We start from the raw sequence: 26,766 nt of genomic DNA, 5'->3' as shown, positions 1-26,766 counted from the left end.
CTTCTATTATCAATTGCAATGCCAGAATTGCCTCTATGTTGTGTTTATGTTTCCTAAAGTCAAACTGATCATCTAGCACATCCTCAGTTTTCTTTTCCATTCCTCTGTATATTATTATTCTCAGCAAGTTGGATGCATGAGCTGTAAAGCTGACTGTGCGATAATTCTCAAACTTGTCAGCTCTCACAGTCTTTGGAGTTGTGTAGGCAATATTTTTTCGAAAGTCAGGTGGTGTGTCATTTTTCACATACATTCTACACATCAACATGAATAGTTGTTCTGTTGCCATTTCCTCCAACGATTTTAGAAATTATCTATCCCTTCAATCACAAGAATAATTTGAGTGTACTATCCCTCTAAATTAACCATTTTTAGTGGATCCATGATTGGTGGCATGTATGCAGGGAGTATCTGTACCTGCATACACAGAAGAACATTAACAATTGTGAATAGAAGTTCAAGTAAGTAACAGAATGAAAATTCTTTGAAGTGAACATCCAAATGGTCGCAGCTATCTCCTCCCCCCCCCCCTTTCTTTTTTTTTTCAATTGGCTAAATGAGTTTGTGGATTGGAAATGTGAATATGTATATTGATGTGAAAAATAAATTATGTAAGAGAAATAAGTTGTGGGTCATTCCATGTCAAGTGTCCTGGGGCTCCCAGTTCGACCATCTTCAATTTTGATATATCTTATACAGCCTGTACCTGTGTACCTGAGGGACATACATGAACTTCTGTAAAGTGTCAGATTCACCTATAGCTTGGTTGAGGTGCTGGAACAATTTTTGTGAAGACTACTTTTTCGAAGACCGAACAGTCACGAAGAAATCTTCAAGTTCGGCATGTCACTAGTCTAAAAGAGGTAGCCCCTTGCTTCTGAACATTGTGGTACAACCTTCTGTGCTCAACACATAAATGATGGAATTAAAGTTCAGAAAGTAATGCTTTTCTCATAATCTCAGTTCAAAGTGGGCAGCAAATCATGTTGACAAATTTGCCCCATAGTTTAACAAGGCATATAAGTAGTGAGGAAAAGGAACTATGGACCTGATCTTTTGCCAACTTATTGTCTGTGTGGCTGTTAGATATTTCACAAATTAGGGCTCGGCTTGTGTGTTTAATTACTGTGGTACCATCCTGTAAATTTGCTACAAGTGTACCAAATTATACACATGTTCAAAGTCATATGTCTCAAAACGGACACCTACCACATTACATTCATTAACACCAGTCATTAGAGCACATTTCTTTTTATTAGAAATACATATTTCCGTTTTTGGGTCTCTTTGGGTAAGGTGCAAAAATTGTGCCTAAACTATTAACATTTTTTTGTAATTCAAGAAGAATCCTTGTGTTGCTGCACAGTAGCAATCCCACTACTGGTCTCAGTGACTGGTAAGTCCATTGCCAATGTGCCTTGCACAATAGCCAGACAAGGTCAGCCACGGGTGCAGTTTCTTTACTGCAGGTTCCCAAACCTCAACGTGGGTGTCTAGCACGTTCCTAAGCCTTGTTTGCATCTCTTTTGGTTTCCAAGCCATAATGCAAAATTCTTCAGTTGTTCAGTGTTTTAAATTGGTTGCTAATGTCCAAAAATATTACTTTTGGCAAACTGTATTACCACCCCATCATTGATGCAGCTGGAACTGGAATGACTACAATTATCTGTTGTTCTGGAATTCAGCATATGTCTCTTGTAGCAGGCCATTGAAATGGTTGAGCAGCTCCATGAGGATGCATGAAGCTAATCAAGACATCTTTTTCTTCATATGAAACTTCAGATACTTCGTATCCACCATTTTCCATCATAAATACAAACAACATACTGGCCAGGTTGTAGTCAGTAATGACAACACGCTTAGAAGTACCTTAAGCATTTCAGTCAACATGCGCATTTGCTTTGCGATATTCAAATTGGTTTTCACGTCTACACTGAAGGCTAGCTCTTGCTGCTAAAGACATAACTGTGTCCCCAATTCCATCACATGGTGATATCTTGTGGCTTATTCTGAAAGTATTCCGTTCCGCTGTAATACCAAATCTTTTTGGTGATGGCGAAGATTTATGAAGTTCTTAAAATTTTTGTAATGGGCAGCAGAACCACCACTAAAATAATGAGAATGCTTAATAACTGTGAAAGTTAAAAACACATTCACCGCAACTGTATATCACATCTGAAGCAATAACTGATTATGCAGTAGCTGATGCATTTTAGTTATTTATCATCATTGTAGTAAATGACAAATGGGTGTAACGTAGCTTAGCCATCTTCCCAATGAAATCCTTGAACTGCATCTTGGACAATAAAGGAAAATTTCCAGCAAAATCCATTTTGTGTAATCTATTCTCCTGGTTTGAAATCTTCTTTAGTCCATTGCAAATGCTTGCTCTGATGCTTTGCAATGTAGTGTTGAGCAGAAAGGACCAAAAGTTTTGTAACTAATTCTTCAATGTGTTCAACTGTCATTTCTCTGGTTTCAAGTGTAACTGTCAATGTGAGGCTATTGTTTAAACTGAATTGGATCCTCAGGTTCAATACCTGCAAAAACAGGTTCCAAATATTCCTTTAAAGCTTATATTCCAGGACATACTTCACAGTGATGAAGGATGCAGTCCTTCTTTTCCAAATTCCAGACAACTTTACTCAGTAAAATTTTATAATCTTCTTTTATTGGCCTGTGTGCCAAAATTAGTTTCACATTCTAATGTATTGTGCAGATGCAAACTTAAAGTGAACCAGCTGCATCTCTACAGCAACACACCATTTTGGCCTTAATTCACAATATCTGGAAAATCCATTTTTATTGCAGTAAGCAACAAACATTTCTTTTTACCTGCTCAGTAACAACTATATTTGTTTTTGAACCTTTCCTCCATCTGTTCAAACATTAATACAGTCTTATTACTTGGACAAATATGGCTACATTCTTCATCATACAAATACTTTGTGACTCTTGCCTTCACAGACTCTGAAGATTTTTCCCCACATTTACCGTTGGGCTCTGCCAATACTCCTTGTTCGGCTTTTAACTTTCTAGCATTTCTTAACATTCTGTCTGGAACACAAAATTCTTCCATAGTCTTTTGGGTCAAAATTTGACTTTTCTCACTATGGTTTGATATCTGTAATTTTTCCTTCAGTTGTTGGATCAGGTAGCTGTAATCTAAACAAGTCAAGCATTACTTGTGCATAGTTGCTCCAGTTCACTGGGATCAAATCCTCCGCCAACTGCTACAATTTTCTTAATGACTGCAACTTCAGCTTGATGTATTTTTAGCTTGGGTCATTCCATGCCAAATATGCAATAATTCAAAGGTTTGTGACTCTGTATCTCAGATTTTCACTAAACCTTGTACATTGGCTTATACTTATAACATAGAAACTAATGCAAAACCTTTTTCGTCTCAGGCTACAACTTTATTTTCTATCAAATTTTAAATGTAGTGATACTCTGATAACGGCTCTGCCACATTGTCATTGCAGAATGGTACTTATCTACATAAATTCCCATAACTCAGGTGTTTAAGAAGCTTTTGAGTTTGAATTTTTTTCATACGTTAAGAGAAACACATCCTCAACAGATGTGATTATTTAAGCAGTAAAGATGCAAAGGATTTTTTTTTTTTAAATGTATGACAGTTTTTGATTTCAGAACGATTGCGAGGATGTGGAATAATACTTATATCACATATCTCCATCCTGCTGCTGGGAACCTGATTTTGGTCGTAAATAATCCCCTAGATTGTAAATTTTCTAATAAAATCAAAATTTTAATGGGTCTTCTGTTAACTGATACACAGTTCTGAAATAAAAAAACTGTTTGGCTGTGGCAGAAAGGGGTCATCATTTTGAGTAAGTTCATCCACTCACTGCCTCAAACGCAAGGGTATCAAATTAGCATATTTAAGTAAAACTCATTCTAGGCGGGCAAGTTAACATTAAGCCCGAAAATTTATTTCTTTTCATTTGACTAATTCAGTAATTTTTTAAAGACTATAATATGTATGATTTATGTGTTCAACAAAATCACCTGCTCACAGTGATAAAAAATGTTCATAGTCAGCAGTAGCTTGTTTGAAATCTTTATAAGCATGAAAACAATGCAACACTTGCTTGAAATTCATTGTTGAGAATAATTGGCATGCAACAATTAGTCTATTTGGCCTAAGCTGCTCTTTGTCTTTCTGTGACACAAGTCATATCTGTTTGTAGTGCAGCCCGATCATTCCACATGTATAAAGTATGTTTTAAGTGAATTAGTGCCGAGTTAATTGCAATCGAAAATGTGAATTCATGCACTGTTGGAAAATTACTGAAAACACCATGTCATTTGACAACCTGTACCTTAGTAAAAACTTTACAAAAAAAAAAAAAAGAAAAGAAAATAGAAGACCTGAATGAAGACCAATGAGATTTGGCATTGCTGTGATCCAATATAAACTTTCCACAAGATCAAGAAAATGCTACTATATGTGGACATTGCGGATACAATTACTTAAAAGTTTTTGAACGTCATCAAAGAACTTGTTGCGATCCTTTCAAAAACACAAACAAACAGTTAAAAAATCTTTGACGTCAGTTTGCTTGTCTTTGTCTATAACATTAAGTGCTAAACATATCTAAACGTATCTAAAAAGTCAAAGTATTGAGGATGCAAATAAACCTTTACATGATGTGGGGTGCTCTCCCTCAAAAACTTCACTCCACTCCAAATCACAGCATGGCTTCATATGGCAAAAAGAAGCTAGAAGAAGTGAAGCATGTTTTGGAAAGAAGCGTGTGCCAGGCATTAGATTTCAGTGTTGAAGATTCTGGTAGTAGAGAAGAAAAATTTGATGGTGAAATTGTTAAGAAAGCCAAAGATTTTGATGGCATGATATTGTTAATGAAAGAAAAAGTCACTAGTGTAAGAGTACTTGAAAAAATTCAAATTTTAACTTTAGCTCCACCCTCTTGGTCAAAAGAAAAGATAATGTCAGAATTCAATGTTAGCGAGAATGTGGTTCGACAAGCAAGGAAACTGAAAACAGAAATGGGTATTTTAACAATTCCTATACCAAAAAGGGAGAAAGCTATTACTGGTGAAGTGGTAAAAATCTTCACTGATTTCTACCAAAATCATGAATATACTCAAATCTTGCCAGGAACAAAAGACAAAGTTAGCATTCGGAAGAATGTTTATATGCAAAAAAGACTCATTCTTTGCAATTTATGAGAACTGTACTCTTGTTTTAGATGGGAGGACTGAAATGGTGTATTTTAGCTGGTGCTGCCGGCACTCATTCAAAGTGGTGGGGGGGGGGGGGAGATACACCAAAATGTAAAACCGCTTTTGGATGCGGAACACATTGAAGAAACATACAAGGAACGTATAAAATTTCTTGTATATGACTCTGAAAACTACAGCTGCAGACTTATCATTGTGATAATTTTCTCAGTGATGACAAAGTGTCAGAATTATTGAAACAGAAATTAGTGTACAAAGATGCTGATGAAACTGAATTCAGCCAGTGGATAAACACAGATCATCGGGAAGAATTGATAAAGCAGTCTGCCACTGATGGTGAATACATAGACTTGTTAGTAAAAGATTACAGGCACTTAAACCACACTCATTTATATCGAAGTGTCAGTCTAAAATCCTTGAAAAAACTGAAAGACAATCTAACCCCAGAAAAAACAATTCTCTTAATGGACTTTGCTGAAAACTACAGTTTTGTAATTCATAATGAATTTCAAAGTTACCACTGGACAAAAAGCAACTGCGCAATCCACCCATATGTGTTTATGTGGCAAATGAAGAAAGTAAATCTTGGTAATAGTGAATCACTGCTTCATAAGAGATGATATGTAACATGATGTAGTATTTATAACTGATGTCCAGAAAGAAATGGTTAAGTAGCTGGCAGAGCATTATCCAGAAGTGAAGAAAGTCCATTATTTCATTGATGGATGTGCTGCTCAATATAAGAAAAGAAAAAGCTTTAAAAATTTGTATGAGCACAAATAAAATTTTTCTATTGATGCTGAGCGTTCCTTTTTTGCTACTAGCCACGATAAATCTGTGTGTGATGGTTTGGGAGGAACTAAAAAAATGTGTATTGAGAAGAGCTAGGCTTCAACTAGTGGATAATGCACAAATGACAATTGCATCTGGTATTTACGATTTCTGCAAAACTAATATTGACCATTTTCTCTCCCCCCCCCCCTTCTGCCTCCCCCTCCCTCCGCCAGAGAAAGTCAGTGTAGATTTCCTATTCAAGAACCTCGAGAAGAGATTCCCGTAATGCCTGGTACCAGGAATTTTCACCATTACAAACAACTTTCTTTTGATTCTTTAGAGATTAGAAGAGCAACTTCTTCTGAAAAGCCTTGCCTTAATCTGAAACGTCTGTGATGAAGAAGGAAACATTGAAGTACTTTTTCTCCACCGACCTGGACCAGCAGTGTCATTCTTTTGGCCTGAGAAGGACGACTCTTGTTTGTGCCCTTGGAAAACATTTTATGTGCTGTAGTGTACCTAAGTCAACATCATTAGGCAGAATGTATTACTTTGATGAAAAAGATATGAAGTCAACAGAATGTAATTTGTCACAGTGGATTAAAAACAAAGATGTTCTAAGAAGTTTCATTGATAGTTTCAGGGATCATCACTGCTAAAAATGTACATTTTAAATTAACATTAGTGTGGCTAGAATAATTGTATAAATATGCTAATTTGACACCCTAAGTAAAGTTAACCTGTTTAATGAAAATGTTTAAATTAAATTGATAATTTTTGGCTCTGTACTCTCATGAGGCAGCCTTACCATGGGTTGTCAGTTTACATAATCTGATTTGAATGATCTTCTGAACAATGATGTAATATATGTTAAATGAGCATCCACTATCTACCAAAACTCAGGGTGCTTCTTCTTCTTCTTTTTTTAAAAAATATCAGGGTTTTGAAAAGATAAATCTTGTATCACTGTCAGAAAGTGTTTTACATATTTAAAAATCATTATTTGGACCACAACAGCTTAAGTTGATTTTCTATATTCCCATAAGTCAAGTCAAGATGAGATGAGGTCCCATACTCCGAGGAGCAGTTATTAATTTCTTTTCCAGTAAAGACACATCCCTTCTGTGACATCTGGGGAAATATGACAGTGATGTGTTGAAGGTAAGGTACTTTCTGTTGTTGTTTGAAGTAATGCAATCCAAACAACAAACTTCTGTTGCGGGATTTACGTTTGTAAAAAAAAAATCCATTTCCCCCCCCCACCCCCCACCCCCCCCCACCCCCAAAACTACATTACGTGTGTGGAGAAATTTTGCATTTACTATTGCCATGCAGAAAGTACCAAGTAGAAGTAACTTCATGAAAATCGGAAGCAGTGGGTGTCAGGTATGGATGATCTTACTTAGAATTGTTGTTTTTCATCACAACACAAAGTATTATTTTATTTTATTACAATGTACACTGTCTTGTGTTGTTCTTTGTAACTTTACTGCTTTAATAATTACATGTCTGTTGAGTATGTGCATCTCTTCACTTATGAAAAAAATTCCAAGACATCAGTTATGCGTATTTATGCAGATAATTACCATTTTGCATCGACATTCTTGTAGACCCCAATTATCATAATAGAACTACATTCAAAATTCGATATTTTAAAAAAAAGTTTTAGTCTGAAAACAAAAAGATTTTGCACAAGCTGAATATAAGCAAATGTGCAAAGTTTCATGAAAATCTGAGATGGTAGGTGACATGACTTGTGTGATTTGACATGGAATGACCCACTTTGCATCCAGCCTTTTGTATCCATTGCACCAATTCATTGAAATTTTAATGATGATATTCCCACAGCTGTTAAGCAAGCACTCAAATTGTCAGAGATATCAGTCTCATCATTTTCATCTGACTAATGTGTAACTTCCATTTGTGAACATTTCATTGTATCAGATTCTTTGCTACAGGATGGGCCCATTTTCTGGCCTGGTTTAATATCAGACATGATTATCCTTTCTATCTAGTCAGCTGTTTCCATGTTGATTGAGTGCAAACTTTTTCATGCAGTATGGTTTTTGTTATGAAAAGGGTTTCAGCATGGTCTTTGCAAAAATTTAAACCTTTGTAGGAGTAAAGCTTGCCAACAGCCTTGCCACAGTGCTTACACTGGTTCCCGTCAGATCACCAACGTTAAATGCTGTCTGGGCTAGTACTGGGATGGGTGACCGTCCAGTCTGCTGAGCACTGTTGGCAAGCGTGGTGCACTCAGCCCTTGTGAGGCAAACTGAGGAACTACTTGACTGAGAAGCAGTGGCTCCAGTCTCGTAAACTGACATACGGCTGGGAGAGCGGTGTGCTGACCACATGCCGCTGCATATCCACATCCAATGACGCCTGCGGGCTGAGGATAACACCTCGGCCGGTCGGTACCATTGGGCCATCCAAGGCCTGTTTAGATGGAGTTTAGTTTTAGGAGTAAAGCTTCTTGAAGGAAGCATAGTTCAGTACTTTCAGTAGTGTGTAAACCACTCCGTTGAGTAAGAAATTCTTGTTGTTCTAATGAAAATTCCTTTACAGTTTTCAGTCCTTTTAAAGCACTGTATTTCATTCAGTGGCATGGGGAATAAGCACTTCTATAACTGCATGCATTGACTTGATATTGTTTCTTCATTTTAATGACAACTTGATAAGCTTCGGACGCTGATAATTTGTTGTTAAGTCCTAAGAAAAGAAACAAAACTTATAAGCATGCAGTTAATTTTCACAAGAGAATTATGTAGCAGTTTTTAGTACAGTTATATGTAGCAATGAACCTACCACAAACTAGCACAGTGACTCACATTTGGGAAAACAACAAAAAGCATTGCTTTCTGAACTTTACTTGCATCATTTATGTGTGGAGCACAAAGGTATTGTACCACTGTGTCCAGAAGCAAGGGGATAGCTCTTCTAGATTAGGAACAGTAGCATGCCAAACTTGAAGATTTTTTTGTGGCTTTTCAGTCTCCGAAAAAGTTGTCTTCACAACAATGGTTCTAGTACCTCAAAAAAGTTACAAGTGAACCTGAAACCTTTCAGAATTTCTTGCAGGTTTCTCAGGTACAGACTGTATAAATTTGATCAAAATTGAAGATGTTCAAGCTGGGAGCGTGTTCTAAACTAGGACACTTGACGTGGAATGTCCCTCATTAGAAGGGATCCTTTGAGGTCTATTCTGCATGAGAATGTGGTAGGCTTTGTTTAAAAAAGACTGAGTTGTCTTCATTATGATATAGGCCCTAGAGATGAGACACATGTACTATGTTCAGCCATGGATATAAAACTGATGGTTTGTTGAAAATGTTTAGGGCCCTATTGTGTATCTTATAGTAGGGGAAAACCCCTTGCTTTCTCTAATTTTGTTTAGGGAAGTAGATGGAAGTGTGTTACACATTTATACCTAAGAAGCAAAACCTCTTATTGTGTAGACAGTAAAACCCTGTCAGGTAACAGCAGCAGTGCATATAAGCTTCCCAAACGTTGTTTCAGTTCATGTTGACATGCCACCGGTAACAATATATAGTTTATTGTATTTTGATTGAATGATAAAAGGTCTAGCTTTTGAAATCAATATTTCCTTTTTCCTGTTTTTAGAAATTTCGGCGCTCAACAAGACGCAGGCATCGCTTGAAGAGTGATTCTCCCCGTTCTCCACTGTCTCCACAAACAAGATCACGTTGTCTTTTAGGTCGCACACCTACGAAACTCTATAGCCCTTTTGGTATAGAAACTCCATGTTTGAGTGAAAAAGAAAATGGGAGACATATTAAAGCTGTAAAATCAAATGTGTAAGTAAAAATTAATTGTTACTTTGTACCTAAAGTAATTTGATTTGAGAGAAAAGTTCGCGGTCGAACGAACAGATGTCAGTGTCCACAAGGCACAATATTTACCACAGTGCTATTATCAGGTTCACTCATGAATTGACTGATAGGGGCCTCTGTGACCAGTGCCTTTTCTTTTCCCTCTCTCCAACCTGCCATTGCACTTAGCATGTATTCCTCTACTGCTCCCAGCGACACATTGCTTGATCTTTCATTCACACCCATATATACTTACTGGCAGCACCCCCACCATTCCTTCAACCTACTCCTCAAGTCAGCTTCTTGTAGGATCCCTCTCTCTCCTCTCAATTCGTGTCACAGTTCGGTCATTGTTCAGTATTGTCATGTCATCTGCATACAATATTTTCTTCTCTCTCTTTTCAACACCTGTGTGATTGATAAACACAGGGTTCCCACAAGTTCTGGAAATCAGGGAATTTCAAATGTATGAGGGAAACGTGGGAAAAAAAACTGGGAAAATCTGTTATAACCTTTAATCACTAATAATTTGCGTGGATATGCACAAGTAGAAACAGTAGCGGGTTACATACTACTAACTCCGTATCTGTCATTCGACTGCCGTGCCGTGACATGCAGCCGGCGCCGTTCATAGCCAGGTGGCGCTCCCGCGCTCGGCCGAGCTGCGGAGCGCCTCTATCGCCGAGTTTGCGTACTGACGTAGCGGCACTTTTAAATGTCGTGGCACTGTCACAACACTTTTCCCCCCTTGAAGAAAAAACACTCACTTCCTTGGAGACACGGACAGCGCGGAGACATCCATGGCCTCTTGGGAGGCCCCGAGAAGATCCCGCGGAGGAACACGAGAGTATGGTCGAAAATGTCCAGGACGGAAGCTTGCGCGTGGAATGTGCCTCCTGGACAAGATGATAGGTGAAAACTCCGGAGCAGCATCCATAGGTGTTGTGGACCTGGGGGTGTGCTCCAGCGAGATGGGTCCCGGAGAAGGCGGCGTCGCAACTGGGGCCGGTTCCGGCGTACCCGGAAGCGGTAGCACGTCGGCGGCAGCAACACGCCCGGAAGATCGGCAGCAACAACAGGACTGGCTTCTCGGGCTGGTGGAGACAAAAGAAGGGGCGGTGGCACAAGCGTGGCCACCACTCGTGGGCGCATCTGGTCGTAATGGCGAACAACCATGCCTTCGTCCATACGTATTTCACAAAGCCGGCGGCTGCGAAGAGCCTGGACCACCCCTGGAATCCATTTAGGGCGAGATCCGTACCCCGTGCCCACACGTCGGCGCCCACCGGGGATTTTCCCGCACTAGGGGACACAGTACAAGGCCTGACAGGGTGAAGCAGGTGCAGTAGAGTGCGCAGTTGGCGCCCATGCAAGAGTTCAGCAGGGCTGCGATCACCCAGAGGCGTGAAGCGATAAGAACTCAGAAATTGCAACAGAGCGTCATCTGTGGAAAAATCACTAAGGAATTTTTTCATTTGGCTTTTGAAAGTGCGAACAAGGCGCTCGACCTCCCCATTCGATTGCGGATGGAAGGGCGGTGCTGTAACATGATGAATCCCTTGTCCAGTACAAAAATCACGGAAGGCCTGTGAAGAGAACTGAGGGCCATTGTCCGTGACGATCGTGGACGGAAGACCTTCTAGCGCAAAGATTTTGGACAAAGCCAGCGTCGTCGCCGCAGTGGTGGGCGACGGACATCGAACGACAAACGGAAACTTTGAGAAGGCGTCAATCAACAGTAGCCAATAAGTGCCGAGGAAGGGGCCGGCAAAGTCAGCGTGCACCCGTTCCCACGGCTGCACCGGATCAGGCCACGGAGAGGGCATAGTACGAGGTGCAGCCAGTTGTTGAACACACTGATCACACGCAGCGACCATGTGGGCGATGTCCGAATCAATACCGGGCCAATAAACGTGCCTGCGGGCCAGGGACTTAGTCCAAGAAATCCCCCAATGGCCTTCATGCAATAGTTTGGGAACAGCTTTGCGAAGAGAGGCTGGCACCACGACCCGTGGAGATGCGCCATCCGTGGCCAGAAGAACAATACCCTCACGAACAGACAGCCGAAGGCGCAAGGCATGGTAGTTGCGAAGGGGATCTGATGCCCGGCCCTTGGTCCTGTCCGGCCAACCCCGTTGAACAAAACCGATCACCTGACGCAGGACCGGGTCCCGCGCAGTAGCCGACGCGACCTGCGAACCTGTAAGTGGAAAACCCTCGACCGCACGACGTTCTTCCTCATCAATGTGGAAACAGAGTATTTCATCTCGATCGAAAATCGGGTGGGGGCCCATCGGCAAACGCGACAACGCGTCAGCGTTGGCGTGCTGGGCCGTGGGGCGATAGTGAATCTCATAGTGAAAACGAGACAAGTATAAGGCCCAACGTTGCAGGCGGTGAGCTGCCTTATCCGGAAGCGACGCCGAGGGGCTGAACGGAGAGACCAGCGGCTTGTGGTCGGTGATGAGGTGAAACTTAGAACCATACAAAAAAACGCTGAACTTTTTTAGAGCATAAATGATAGCGAGCGCCTCCTTTTCGATTTGAGAGTAACGCCGTTGGGCATCGTTGAGGGTCTTGGAAGCGTAGGCGATGGGTCGTTCCGACCCATCCTCATACCGATGGGCGAGAACAGCCCCTAGGCCATACTGTGACGCGCCAGTCGCCAGAACCAAGTGCTGACCCGGACGGAATGTGGCAAGACAAGGTGCTGACTGCAAATGAGCCTTCAGGCGGACAAAAGCCTGCTCACACTCGTCGGACCAACAGAAAGGAACGTTTTTGCGTAACAGCTGATGCAGAGGATGAGCCACTGCCACCGCGGATGGAATGAATTTTTGATAATAAGCAACCTTGCCGAGAAATGCCTGAAGTTCTTTGACTGTAGACGGCCGGGGTAGAGCGGTAATGGCCGCAACGTGCTGTCGTAGAGGACGTATACCCTCACGGGACAAGTGGAAACCAAGATACACAATGGAGGGTTGGAAAAACTGTGACTTGTCCAGATTGCACTTCAACCCAGCTGAATGCAGGACCCGAAACAGTGAACGCAAATTGCGAAGGTGCTCCTCAGTGGAGGCCCCCGTGACAACAATGTCATCCAGGTAGTTGATGCAGCCAGGAACGGAAGCCGTGAACTGTTCCAAAAACCGCTGAAAAATGGCTGGTGCACTAGCGACGCCAAATGGTAACCGCTGGTACTGATACAACCCACAAGGAGTGTTGATGACGAGAAATTCCTTGGAAGACGCATCCAATGACCTCCGATAAGTCAAGTTTGGAAAAGAACTGGCCCCCAGTGAGCTTGGTAAATAACTCCTCAGGACGGGGAAGAGGATAAGTGTCAATGAGGCTCTGAGCGTTGACAGTGGCTTTAAAATCACCACACAATCGCAGACTCCCATTGGGTTTAGAAACCACCACGATGGGCGATGCCCATTCGCTGGAGGTAACAGGAAGGAGAATCCCTGAAGCTGTTAACCTGTCGATCTCAGCCTTGACAGGCGCACGCAACGCCATCGGAATAGGGCGTGCCCGGAAAAACTTAGGGCGAGTTGTAGGTTTAAGAGTAATGTGGGCTTCAAAATCCTTGGCCCGACCCAGACCAGCAGAGAACACGGACGAGAATTCAGAACACAATCCATCCAGTTGGTGATACGGAATATCCTCAGATATGAGGTGCACATCATCATCAATGGAGAACCCGAACAACTGGAAAGCATCATAACCGAACAGGTTTTCCGTTCCCGCATGATCCACCACATAAAACGTGAGGAGCCTTACAACAGACTTGTAGGCAGTGGAGGCATCAAACTGGCCAACGATAGGAATTTTCTGCTCATTATAAGTTCGCAGATTTCGCGTAACGGGAGACAAGGGAGGGGAGCCCAACTCCAAATACGTGCGAGAATTAATGAGAGTTACTGCAGAGCCCGTGTCCACTTGCATGCGAATGTCTTTATCCGGAACACGAACAGTAACAAACAACTTATTTGTTTGAGAAAGCACACAGTTAACATCCATGTCCGATGCCTCGTCCTCGTCGACAGGAGCTTTAGGGGACTGACACACAGAAGCAATGTGGCCTTTTTTCCTACATGAATTACACGTAGCCCAACATTTTGGACACGCGGCCCTGTCATGCTGTACAAAACAACGTGGAGAAGAAGGAAATGCGGAACGAACCTGCTTCTGTGGTTGCTGTTTTCGCTGCGAGCGTGGGGGGCCCCACGCGACGTTGTTGACGCAAGTGAACTGCCACCACATCGTCGTTCCCCTGTGGAACAGGCAAATTGTCCGCGTCGAAAGCGGTCTGTACAGCGCCCACATCACACCACGCATCTATTTGCGCACCAGTAGCGTGAGACACTTCAAAAGATTGAGCGATGCTGAGAACTTCCGACAACGACGGGTTTGGCAGTTGTAAGGCACGTTGCCGAACTTCTTTATCAGGAGCAAGCCGTAGAATAGCGTCCCGAACCATTGAATCAGCATAAGACTCATGATGAGTGTCCGTGACAAACCGACATTTCCTACTCAGACCGTGTAATTCCGCCGCCCAAGCCCGGTAAGATTGATGGGGCTGTTTACGACACCGGTAGAACGCCACGCGGGCGGCAACGACGTGGGTGTTTTTTCGGTAATAGTTAGACAATAATTCACACATTTCTTGGAAGGACAGAGAGGCAGGTTCCCACAGAGGGGCTAACTGAGATAGCAGCTGATAGATCCGTGGGGAAATCCAGGATAGAAATAACGACTTACACATAGGAGCGTCGACAACGCCGAAAGCCAAGAAGTGTTGCCGCAAACGATTCTCATAATCCTCCCAGTCTTCAGCTTCCTCGTCGTAAGGAGGGAACGGAGGCGGAGAAGAGGAAGACAGACGATGAGTAAGCGACGTCGACAACGCCTGAATAGCAGCCGTCAGCTGTGTTTGTTGTTCAATGAGCGCTTGCATAAGCTGTTCCATGTCTGCCCCGACACGAACACCCAAGTCCACAACGCAGGAAAAAAAATATCCGACCTCGTCGCCAAAATGTTATAACCTTTAATCACTAATAATTTGCGTGGATATGCACAAGTAGAAACACTAGCGGGTTACATACTACTAACTCCGTATCTGTCATTCGACTGCCGTGCCGTGACATGCGGCCGGCGCCGTTCATAGCCAGGTGGCGCTCCCGCGCTCGGCCGAGCTGCGGAGCGCCTCTATCGCCGAGTTTGCGTACTGACGTAGCGGCACTTTTAAATGTCGTGGCACTGTCACAACAAAATCTTTTTTTTGTCTCAGTAGATGAAATGATTTGTTTATGAGATGTCATGCATTGTCGATGGCTGTGCGCCATTTCCCTACTTCCTCATTCTTATTGCTTCTCCCCTTTCTAACACTCCGCTCATTTTGCAGTCAGTGCTGCCACCACTTCTTGCCACTAGCCTAGCAGCTGCTGATGAGAGGCAGGGAGGTGTTAGGAGGGGTTTGTTTGGATCTGATTCTCAGAGACTGTTGACACAGTAGCTGGAGATGGCAGTCAACTATGCATGAGTTGTTTCTGAGATATTGTGTGATTGTGTATGTGCTTTCGTTTTCTGACAAAGGCTATTGCCAAAAATTAAGTTGTGAGATTGTGATTGTCTTTTCTATATGCCTGTCTGCAGCTCAACAATCATCTGTAAGGTGAGTTGCTACCTATCCTCATTAGTACTGGTCATCAGAGTATTTGCGCAAGTTATCTGTTGCATGAATTTATCACTGCGGTGTCATTTCATCAACATGGTGTCTGTGACACTCGAATAGCTGGCCTTACGAGTAGATTTCCAAGATGGGCCAAAACTGCACGCCATATCTGCTGATCTGAAGCCCATCGTTTCACACTAATGTGCAAGCACTGCCTATTGGATCTATTCGCACTGATCTACCTGCAGGCCGGATCTGTTTGTGTGTGGCATAATGTGGCGGATTATCCTAGGTTATCCATGGACCTGGGACTGCGGTGCTCCTCAGCAGACCAAAGGCCACGGGCAGTGGATATCAGGAATTGCGACTGTCTCACCACAATTACATTGTACAGTGCGGTGTTCTATAGACATTTTATTTATTCTAGTACATTTTGGCACCTCGAAAGTAGTTTATATTTTAGAAAGTATGGACCATAAGAAGAAGAAAATTGTGGCAGTCACTGGCAGTTTATATGCTATGTACTCATATATTTCTTCAAAGAAAAATCGCACAATACCTGTAAAATAGTAGTCATAACACAGTGGGTAATAACTGTAAATAAGGAACATAGTAGAACCAACATTTTATTGGTGGTCATCTATAGTGTTCGTTTACACAACTCTTCCCCGCCTTATACACTTCTTTCAAGACGCTGGCATTTTTCTGAAGTTATTTCTGAAATCAGTGGAGGTATTTTAAATCTGCCTTACAACTCCTAGGAAATGTGTTTTTTTGTCACCAAATGTGTTTCATTTTACTGAAATAAAATAACAACAGTGGCCTTAATGAAACACACATACCATTTGGCTTGCTTTCTCCATCTAAAAACAGATCATTACAAAAGATGTTCATATTAGTACTTTTGCTCACGCAGGGGAGAATGTCGTTACTTACCCTCGAGATCTCAAAATTTATCAGGGAAAAATGCTAAAACTTGTCTGGAAATCAGGGAATCTCACTTGGAGAAACTTGTGGCAAGCCTGAAACAGATTAAACAGCACTCCATATTTGATAGTTTCGATTTGTGACTGATATTTATCCCCTACTGATACATACTACTTTCTGTTGCATAGGTATGATTCTATCCACTTCCTGCTTGTCCTCAAATACCATAGTTTTCCGATTTTCTTATCAGTATTTCACAGTCAATAGTGTAGATAATCAACTAATCTGTTACACATAAGCTTTTCCAGGATTTTTGAGAACCCTGCTCACTTGCTTGCTTTATTATATGATTCGATATTTCCTCATCACCAGCTGATTTCTTGGACTTAAGTTTTCGTTTAGTTTTCCTCAGTTCATCTTCTGTTACTAGTTTGAAGAACATGGTTCTGCTTAATTTTTGTGATAACTTAGTAACCTTCTTTTTTGGACTATTTCTTTCCAATTTTAAGTTCTTCCCTGATTTATATAGTTATCATTGAGTATGTTTGTCATTTCTCTATTGCCTATTTTCATTGACCTGGTATGTTTCTTTGTTTGATCCAACTTTTTCCTGTCTTTCACCATTAATTGCATTCCGGGCTGCCTTTGTCTTGTTTCTTGAGTTCACTACAGTAGCATTAATTGCTCTTGATTTTGCTTCTCTTATTATTTTTCTATACTTATTTTGTAGCATTTTATAATTTTCAGCTTCACTCCTCCATCTCAGATCTTGCAGCTTGCTTTGCAGTTCTGTTATTTCACTGGTAATCCGCTGTGTCTGATCCTGCATCTTTTCTTGTCTCCTTACTTTTGGGAATGCTACATTAAAATGGTATTTAATTATTGTAATAAATGAATCATATTTTTCATGTACATTCTGCACCAGTGGGGATTCATTACAGGTCTCCCGGCTATATATTTTTCTAAACATATTAATATTTTGTTCACTGACGTTCCTGATTTTTGTGGTTGTTTGTTTTGGTTCAAATATTATGTCCTTCACCAACTGCGACATAATCACGTGTGCAAACAGTGATCCAATACGATCCGAATGAATTCTTTAGACGATGACCAGTTTCAGTCTGTTATGACCATCCTCAGATCTTTAGGACATGGTGTAAAAAAGATCTGAGGATGGTCATAACAGACTGAAACTGGTCATCATCTAAAGAATTCATTTGTGATCAGAGACTGGAATAAAAAAGCATATTATGTCCTTACTTCTGCAGAAGCAGGTCAGCTGTCCACGATGATCAGATCAGATATTTCTGTTTGTACTACATGTGACTCATGGTTAGACCTACTAATATTAGTAATGACACTGTCAATAACTGTCGGACATTGAGAAGCCACTCTTGTTGGTGCAGATATTGTTGCCTCCACATTGTATTGTATTAACAATTGACAAATGCCTGTTGGCTTCTATCTCAGTTCTTCGGCCGACATTTGTCTGATGATTTTTCTGACATTTTGCCAGCACGAGTGGCTGGCATTGAGAAAGTTTCACCCACCACTGCTGGTGGTGGACTGGAAGGTGAAACTACAACGCCAGCCACGCGTGCTGGTGGAATGTCAGAAAAATCATCAGACGAACGTCGGCTGAAAAACTCGAGACAGAAGTGAACAGGCAGTTTTTCAACAAGTGGCCATTGAAAGCCTTAACAATTTTGTATTAACAATTCTTCAAAATCTTATCCTGGTTTTGATTGTTTTCCCATTAATTATTGAATTCTCCACATATAACAATGTTTTTCTTTATGTTCATTCATTCCTCCTCCTCCTCATCCTTCTTCTTCTTCTTCTTCTTCTTCTTCTTCTTCTTCTTCTTCTTCTTCTTCTCCCCCCCCCCCTCTCCCCCTCCCCCTTCATCTTCGTTTTTGCAGAAAGATGCTAATCTTGCCACCTGGTGATCTGTACACACAAAACAATCTAAAGTCATCAGTCACTACACAAGTAATTTCAAAGTCTTTTTCTCTAGCTATAGGTAATTTCACACCTATGCTGTTTCCAGACTATAGGGGCTTTCTTGTTTTAATATATATGGAAACCCCACCACCTTTATGTTTAGATCCACAGAAGTAGCTTGATGAGATATAGTCCTTTCTTGTCAAGTTAGCTATTTGGGTTTCACTGATACATAGCCGGCCGAAGTGGCCGTGCAGTTCTAGGCGCTGCAGTCTGGAACCGCGTGACCACTACGGTCGCAGGTTCGAATCCTGCCTCGGGCATGGATGTGTGTGATGTCCTTAGGTTAGTTAGGTTTAACTAGTTCTAAGTTCTAGGCGACTAATGACCTCAGAAGTTGAGTCCCATAGTGCTCAGAGCCATTTTTGAACTGATACATAGTATGTCTTGTTGTATTTCACTTAGGACTATTTCTGCTTCGGGTTTATTGGTACCAACATATGGAATATTCTGCTGTAGTACTTTTATATAACTTTTCGTTTGTTGACTTATATGTTGTGGGCTGCATCCTGGGAGCATGTTCTGTTGTTGTTGTTGTTGTTGTTGTTGTTGTGGTCTTCAGTCCTGAGACTGGTTTGATGCAGCTCTCCATGCTACTCTATCCTGTGCAAGCTTCTTCATCTCCCAGTACTTACTGCAACCTACATCCTTCTGAATCTGCTTAGTGTATTCATCTCTTGGTCTCCCTCTACGATTTTTACCCTCCACGCTGCCCTCCAATGCTAAATTTGTGATTCCTTGATGCCTCAGAACATGTCCTACCAACCGGTCCCTTCCTTTTGTCAAGTTGTGCCACAAAATCCTCTTCTCCCCAATCCTATTCAGTACCTCCTCATTAGTTATGTTATCTACCCATCTAATCTTCAGCATTCTTCTGTAGCACCACATTTCGAAAGCTTCTATTCTCTTCTTGTCCAAACTAGTTATCGTCCATGTTTCATTTCCATACAGGGCTACACTCCATATAAATACTTTCAGAAACGACTTCCTGACACTTAAATCAATACTCCATGTTAACAAATTTCTCTTCTTCAGAAACACTTTCCTTGCCATTGCCAGTCTACATTTTATATCCTCTCTACTTCGACCATCATCAGTTATTTTACTCCCCAAATAGCAAAACTCCTTTACTACTTTAAGTGTCTCATTTCCTAATCTAATTCCCTCAGCATCACCCGACTTAATTCGACTACATTCCATGATCCTTGTTTTGCTTTTGTTGATGTTCATCTTATATCCTCCCTTCAAGACACTGTTCATTCCATTCAACTGCTCTTCCAAGTTCTGTGCTGTCTCTGACAGAATTATAATGTCATCGGCAAACCTCAAAGTTTTTACTTCTTCTCCATGGATTTTAATACCTACTCTGAAGTTTTCTTTTGTTTCCTCTACTGCTTGCTCAATATACAGATTGAATAACATCGGGGAGAGGCTACAAACCTGTGTCACTCCCTTCCCAACCACTGCTTCCCTTTTATGCCCCTCTAACTGCCATCTGGTTTCTGTACAAATTGTAAATAGCCTTTTGCTCCCTGTATTTTACCCCTGCCACCTTCAGAATTTGAAAGAGAGTATTCCAGTCAACATTCTCAAAAGCTTTCTCTAAGTCTACAAATGCTAGAAACGTAGGTTTGCCTTTCCTTAATCTTTCTTCTAAGATAAGTCGTAGGGTCAGTATTGCCTCACGTGTTCCAACATTTCTACGGAATCCAAACTGATCTTCCCCGAGGTCGGCTTCTATCAGTTTTTCCATTTGTCTGTAAAGAATTCGCATTAGTATTTTGCAGCTGTGACTTATTAAACTAATAGTTCAGTAATTTTTACGTCTGTCAACACCTGCTTTCTTTGGGATTGGAATTATTATATTTTTCTTGAAGTCTGAGGGTATTTCGCCTGTCTCATACATCTTGCTCACCAGATGGTAGAGTTTTGTCATGACTGGCTCTCCCAAGGCCATCAGTAGTTCTAATGGAACGGTGTCTGCTCCCGGGGCCTTGTTTCGAGTCAGGTCTTTCAGTGCTCTGTCAAACTCTTCACACAGTATCGTATTTCCCATTTCATCTTCATCTACATCCTCTTCCATTTCCATAATATTGTCTTCAAGTACATCGCCCTTGTATAGACCCTCTATATACTCCTTCCACCATTCTGCTTTCCCTTCTTTGCTTAGAACTGGGTTTCCATCTGAGCTCTTGATATTCATACAAGTGGTTCTCTTTTCTCCAAAGGTCTCTTTAATTTTCCTGTAGGCAGTATCTATCTTACCTCTAGTGAGATAAGCCTCTATATCCTTACATTTGTCCTCTAGCCATGCCTGCTTAGCCATTTTGCACTTCCTGTCGATCTCATTTTTGTGACGTTTGTATTCCTTTCTGCCTGCTTCATTTACTGCATTTTTATATTTTCTCCTTTCATCAATTAAATTCAGTATTTCTTCTGTTACCCAAGGATTTCTACTAGCCCTCGTCTTTTTACCTACTTGATCGTCTGCCGCTTTCGCTACTTCATCCCTCAGAGCTACCCATTCTTCTTCTACTGTATTTCTTTCTCGCATTCCTGTCAATTGTTACCTTATGCTCTCCCTGAATCTCTCTACAACCTCTGGTTTAGTCAGTTTATCCAGGTCCCATCGCCTTAAATTCCCACCTTTTTGGAGTTTCTTCAGTTTTAATCTACAGTTCATAACCAATAGATTGTGGTCAGAGTCCACATCTGCCCATGGAAATGTCTTACAATTTTAAACCTGGTTCCTAAATCTCTGTCTTACCCTTGTATAATCTATCTGAAACCTGTCAGTATCTCTAGGATTCTTCCATGTATACAACCTTCTTTTATGATTCTTGAACCAAGTGTTAGCTATGATTAAGTTATGCTCTGTGCAGAATTCTACCAGACAGCTTCCTCTTTCATTTCTTACCCCCAATCCATATTCACCTACTATGTTTCCTTCTCTCCCTTTTCCTACTGATGAATTCCAGTCACCCATGACTATTAAATTTTCGTCTCCCTTCACTACCTGAATAATTTCTTTTATCTCGTCATACATTTCATCAATTTCTTCATCATCTGCAGAGCTAGTTGGCATATAAACTTGTACTACTGTAGTAGGCATGGGCTTCGTGGCTATCTTGGCCACAATAATGCGTTCACTATGCTGTTTGTAGTAGCTTACCCGCACTCCTATTTTTTTATTCATTATTAAACTTACTCCTGCATTATCCCTGTTTGATTTTGTATTTATAACCCTGTATTCATCTGACCAAAAGGCTTGTTCCTCCTGCCACCGAACTTCACTAATTCGCACTATATCTAACTTTAACCTATCCATTTCCCTTTTTAAATTTTCTAACCTAGCTGTCCGATTAAGGGATCTGACATTCCACGCACCGATCTGTAGAACGCCAGTTTTCTTTCTCCTGATAACGATGTTCTCTGGAGTAGTCCCCGCCCGGAGATCCGAATGGGGGACTATTTTACCTCCGGAATATTTTACCCAAGAGGATGCCATCATCATTTAACCATACAGTAAAGCTGCATGCCCTCGGGGAAAAATTACGGCTGTAGTTTCCCCTTGCTTTCAGCTGTTCACAGTACCAGCACAGCTAGGCCGTTTTGGTTAGTGTTACAAGGCCAGATCAGTCAATCATCCAGACTGTTGCCCCTGCAACTACTGAAAAGGCTGCTGCCCCTCTTCAGGAACCACACGTTTGTCTGGCCTCTCAACAGATATCCCTCCGTTGTGGTTGCACCTACGGTACAGCTATCCGTATCGCTGAGGCACGCAAGCCTCCCCACCAACGGCAAGGTCCATGGTTCATGGGGGCATGTTCTGTAGTCCCTCCTTTTTTGTGTTGTGATTATATTTTGCTTTTTCATTCATCTTATCTCGTCAGTGTGCCATATGACAAAGGTGTCTTCTACATACCAGAAAAAAGAGGTAAGTTTCCATTGGTTTGATTCCAAGGCTTCCTCCTTGAAATGTCCTATATGCATGTCAGCGACAAATCGTGAAAGTGGACTCCCCATGACAACTCTTTCTATCTGTTCATATTAGCCACTGTTGGAAGAATGTATGTCAGTGTCAGTAAACATCTAAAAGGTTGATAGTCTCTGTCTCAAATTTCTTGCCAAGAAGTTCTAAGGGCTTTTGTAAAATTACTTTTGTAAAAAGAGAGACAAAGTCAAAGCTCATAATAGTGTCAGTATCCTTAAGCTTAAAGTTTTACAGGTGTCCAACAAACTCCAAAGAGTTGCAAATGTGATGTGAACAATTCCTGACATAGGGTTATGTGAATACATAAGTCAGGGCACCAATGTTGTTAACAGTGTTGTGTAAAGGCACCCCATCTTTGTGAACTTTCGACAGGCTATAAAATCTTTGTGTAACTGGTGCTCTGTGTCATAGCTTCTTAAGGATCTTGTCTGGGAAGCCGGGTCCATTGAGAAGTGCCATAGTTGTCCTCTCCACCCATTCGGTAGGATCATTGTTGATTTATCTTCTAGAAGGCTCCGCATTTTGCCAACGTAATCATATTGTGGTAGAACTGTAACACACTCCTTAGGGGTAATAAACCACATGTGGTAAGCTCCGTTTAAGCACACTCAAACCACAAAATATTGGTGACTCCTGCAGTCCAGCAAATCTAACTGGCATTGCCAGCTGAGTATATTCAGTGGACAAACAGCAACAGCAACAAGCTGAACACACATGAAACACAAGCTATTTCCACTTAACTCTCACACATAGTGGCTGATTTTATAATCAAATTGACCACTTGGATGACAACTTGGCTTTTTATTGGTACACAGATGCTGAAGCTGGCCCAGGAGATATGGTCAGTGCCCAGCTACATCGGTACCTCTTATTGATTGGATTGTCAGTCTTATGATGAAAACTGGATATGACACTGGTACTGAGCACTCCACAATATCTGCTACTAATGTATACATACCCTTGCATGATCTGTCGCAGATGGAAAAAAGATAACTTCTGCTGTTACTACCTACCTATACTGTCAAGTAGGTTTTTTCCCTGGCGCTTGCTATGGCACCTTTTTTTCCCTCTGCTCTTTTTCATGCAATTTTCGATCACTTATGTCACCCGATGGTCCCATATTAGTGGGTAATCCTACCCAGACATATGGACAATATCGCATCCCCATGTCCTGTGAACCCCTCGATGTAATTACTAACAAATGCGGAGGTGACGAACTTTTGTGATGGTCACCATGTTAATTAAAACATGGAAGAACTCCACTCTTCTTTTTTTTTTTTAAAGGGCCATTCCATATCAAATCAACACACTGACTAAGTTTTATGTCCTCAGATCTTAATGAAACTAGGTGTATGTAGTCTTCCTACATAATTATGAATGAAAACCATAACAAAATTATTAAGCCTCGAATTTTCAAATTTTTGCTAGAAATCGCAGCAGTGGGCTTTCATTTGGTATGCAACATGCTGGGGTTAAAAAATTAATTTTAAAAGGGTTAAATACATTTTAGAGTTTAAATTTCTGAAAAAGACATATTTTTAAAATTTTGAAAAAAATCGCGAAATTTCCCTGCTCTCTACTCTTACACCACTGAAAGTTTTATTTTTTGGATCATTATGGGACCACATGTCGCAAAATTTTCTTCCATGTGTTGTGTGAAAAATGACTTTCATAAGGGTTCTACATTAAGAAATCACCAAATTAAATTGAAATAATTTACTTACAACAAGATATTTATGAACAGCTGTGCCTATCACAACTTCTTATAAATTGGAATTAACTTAAAGGGTCTGTTTTTGACCATGACATTTTCAGGCAAGTTGCATATTCAGCCTGTTGGAGTCAGTGGATTCACCTTACATAGAACATCTGGCTTCTCCACATATGCAAAAGAAGGAGATGGACAACATGCATGAAGAAATGTCACCCTTAGTTCATCTTCTTCATCTTTCCCCAAAATTTGTGCAAGCCACTGGGGTTCAGTGGTCAGTTGTTGTAATGAACTTTAAGCATATGAGAATATCTTGACAAAGATTTTTGTCATATCATAAACTATGAATGTATGAAACATTTGAGTCCCTAGAATTGTTAATGCTTTGCAGAAGCGACTGTTTAGAAATGTGGCTGTCTTTATGTATTTGTCCTGAGGTACAAGTGTAAAATGTACTCGAGAGATGTTTTCCACTGCCCAATAGAAAGGCTGCCGAGGTGTAAGAATTTGATTGTCATGTGGATGTTGCAATCTTTCTTGTGCCGCCAACCTCTTGACTGTGCCACTAACTCCACCACAAAGCTCTTTTCCATGAGCTGTTGCTGAAAAACACTATTTAACCTCTATGCCAAAATAAGCTTGATGAAAACATAGATTTAAAAAGTTTTTCTTGTTTTTGTACTGAGTAGCAGCACTATCAGATAAGCAGTATATTTTTTTAGATTAAAGGTACTCAATGAGCTTTCTCTGGAAGCAGTAGACAGCCACAGTGTTATGTTCAAGACAGTCTGAAATAACAACATAAATGAGATGTTCTGTTTCCATTTCTCATTTGTAGCACAGAACGAATGGGTGAACAGTGGCTTGCTGACTTGTCCTGTAGCTCTGGACCTCATCCTACATCAGAAATGAGTAGTTCTCTGAAAAATCACTGTACACAGCAAAATGTCAATCTTGTAGGCTTTCTCTAATGTGTTTCATAAATGAACTTTGTTGTTTCACTAAAAAGTCATGACAGACCAACATAGACAGCTTATTTCAAAATAAATTGATGAACTCTGTTGATTTTTGTAAAGTTTCCAGTTTACATCTATCCACAGAAATCCGCTGTCGGAAGGTGACATTGTCCATCAGCTTTTCTTTGCATATCTTCGGAAGTATGGTCTCATCTCAATTTCCTTATTCCCAGAGAATGAATTAAAGTCTCCCAACTGACAATCTATTGATGCTGGATTGCACAGAATCTTAGCAGGCAATGCTTATATGCCTGTATGTCTCCACTTGTTACGGAGTTCAACCTCGTATTTTTTAAGTCACAAGTTTCAAATTTTGGTGAATGGCACATACACACACTGTGTGCTAGAATACAGTTTGTAGGCCTCAACTCTGCAAATTTGGAAAAATTTCTTTAAACATTCTGTATGCCTTCTTTAAATTACAAAGAACAAGTCTCTTTGAAACTTTAACTTTCTGACCACCGCTATCCTTCATTGAATAACAGTCCTTTATTCCAGGCATGGCCCTGCTGATTTCATCACTTTCATGTAATGACCAGATGGTGTGGACGGGTTCTACTGGCAGAGTTTTCCCTAGTTTTTGATCTGGATTTTCCAAAATGCCTCTGTTCTGTAATAGCTGCTTTGCTTGGCGAACCATGTACTTACCTTCCTTGCATTCCATGATTCAGGAAGGCATGTTAAAATCATGATTTGTGAAGTTGGTCTTCAGATTGTTTAAAACTGCATTTTCTGAAACCTCAGTGTCACTTTCAGAAGACTCTGTGTTGAGGAACAGATTCCTTTTCATAACAGAATTGATTCTTTTTCTCTTTCCTGCAAAATATCTCTTAGATGCTGTCTTTCTTGTAAAAGTCTGACCCCATATTGTGCTCAGCATCTATTGCAGCCTCCTGTTCTTTCCAAAGTATACCAAGCTTTTTTGTATGGCTGTCACATAACTTTGCACAATTTTTGGCATGTCAGGAAAAAGTGAACACGTCCATTCTAAAACATTTTGATCCTTTTGTTTGGCAACAATGGTTCATTGTTCCCAAAGAACTGAAGTACTATAAAATTACACATCTGCCACTTTTATCCATCTTGTTATCTTAATGTCTTAAAAAAGCAGCATGTGGAAATTATGTTCCCCAATTTTACATTTTTCACAATTCTTTGCCATAAATTTGTGGTCCCTGTGAAAAATCCATAAGATCGAAGCTAAAAATTCCCTGAATTTACGTTTCTTCCTAGGAAGGCTTACCTCAGTTCTAAATTCTTGAGACAGTTCGTGCTGCGGGTGGTGGTGCATTTACTTAGGCCGTTGCGGAGAGGGGAGACATGAGAGAGGAAATACGGGGTGATTTCGGACATCACGGTAAGCGGACAGTATGGTTGATTTGCTCTTTCCCGCTGCGTTGCAACAAATTGCCGCTAATTTTCAGCTCTGCGCCCAATTATTTTAGGCATGAGGCTGTGTTTGCAGCGTTCCATGACCTTTAACTTGTGTTGAATGTTTACCTAGGTAAATATCTGAGGAACAGTCTCACTTGTTGAAAGTTCACGCAGTATCATCAGGTGGGAACTTTCTGTTGTTGCACCTAGTGGAAAAGTATTATAAC

At 40.9% G+C, this 26,766-nt stretch overlaps 1 protein-coding gene across 1 annotated transcript in view; it reads left to right on the top strand.

The window, feature by feature from the left end:
• The window catches only part of LOC126203391 (uncharacterized), a 46,699-nt gene that overhangs the window by 1,770 nt on the left and 18,163 nt on the right, over nt 1-26,766 (top strand). The window contains exon 2 of the mRNA XM_049937697.1: nt 9,628-9,821. Within this exon, the coding sequence (XP_049793654.1) occupies nt 9,628-9,821 (194 nt within the window). The remainder of the gene's footprint in view (nt 1-9,627; nt 9,822-26,766) is intronic.

The sequence above is a fragment of the Schistocerca nitens genome, chromosome 9 (genome assembly GCF_023898315.1).
Source record: "Schistocerca nitens isolate TAMUIC-IGC-003100 chromosome 9, iqSchNite1.1, whole genome shotgun sequence".
Taxonomy (NCBI): domain Eukaryota; kingdom Metazoa; phylum Arthropoda; class Insecta; order Orthoptera; family Acrididae; genus Schistocerca; species Schistocerca nitens.
Note: the sequence above shows the minus strand (reverse complement) of the source record. Positions and strands in the feature narration are given on the sequence as shown.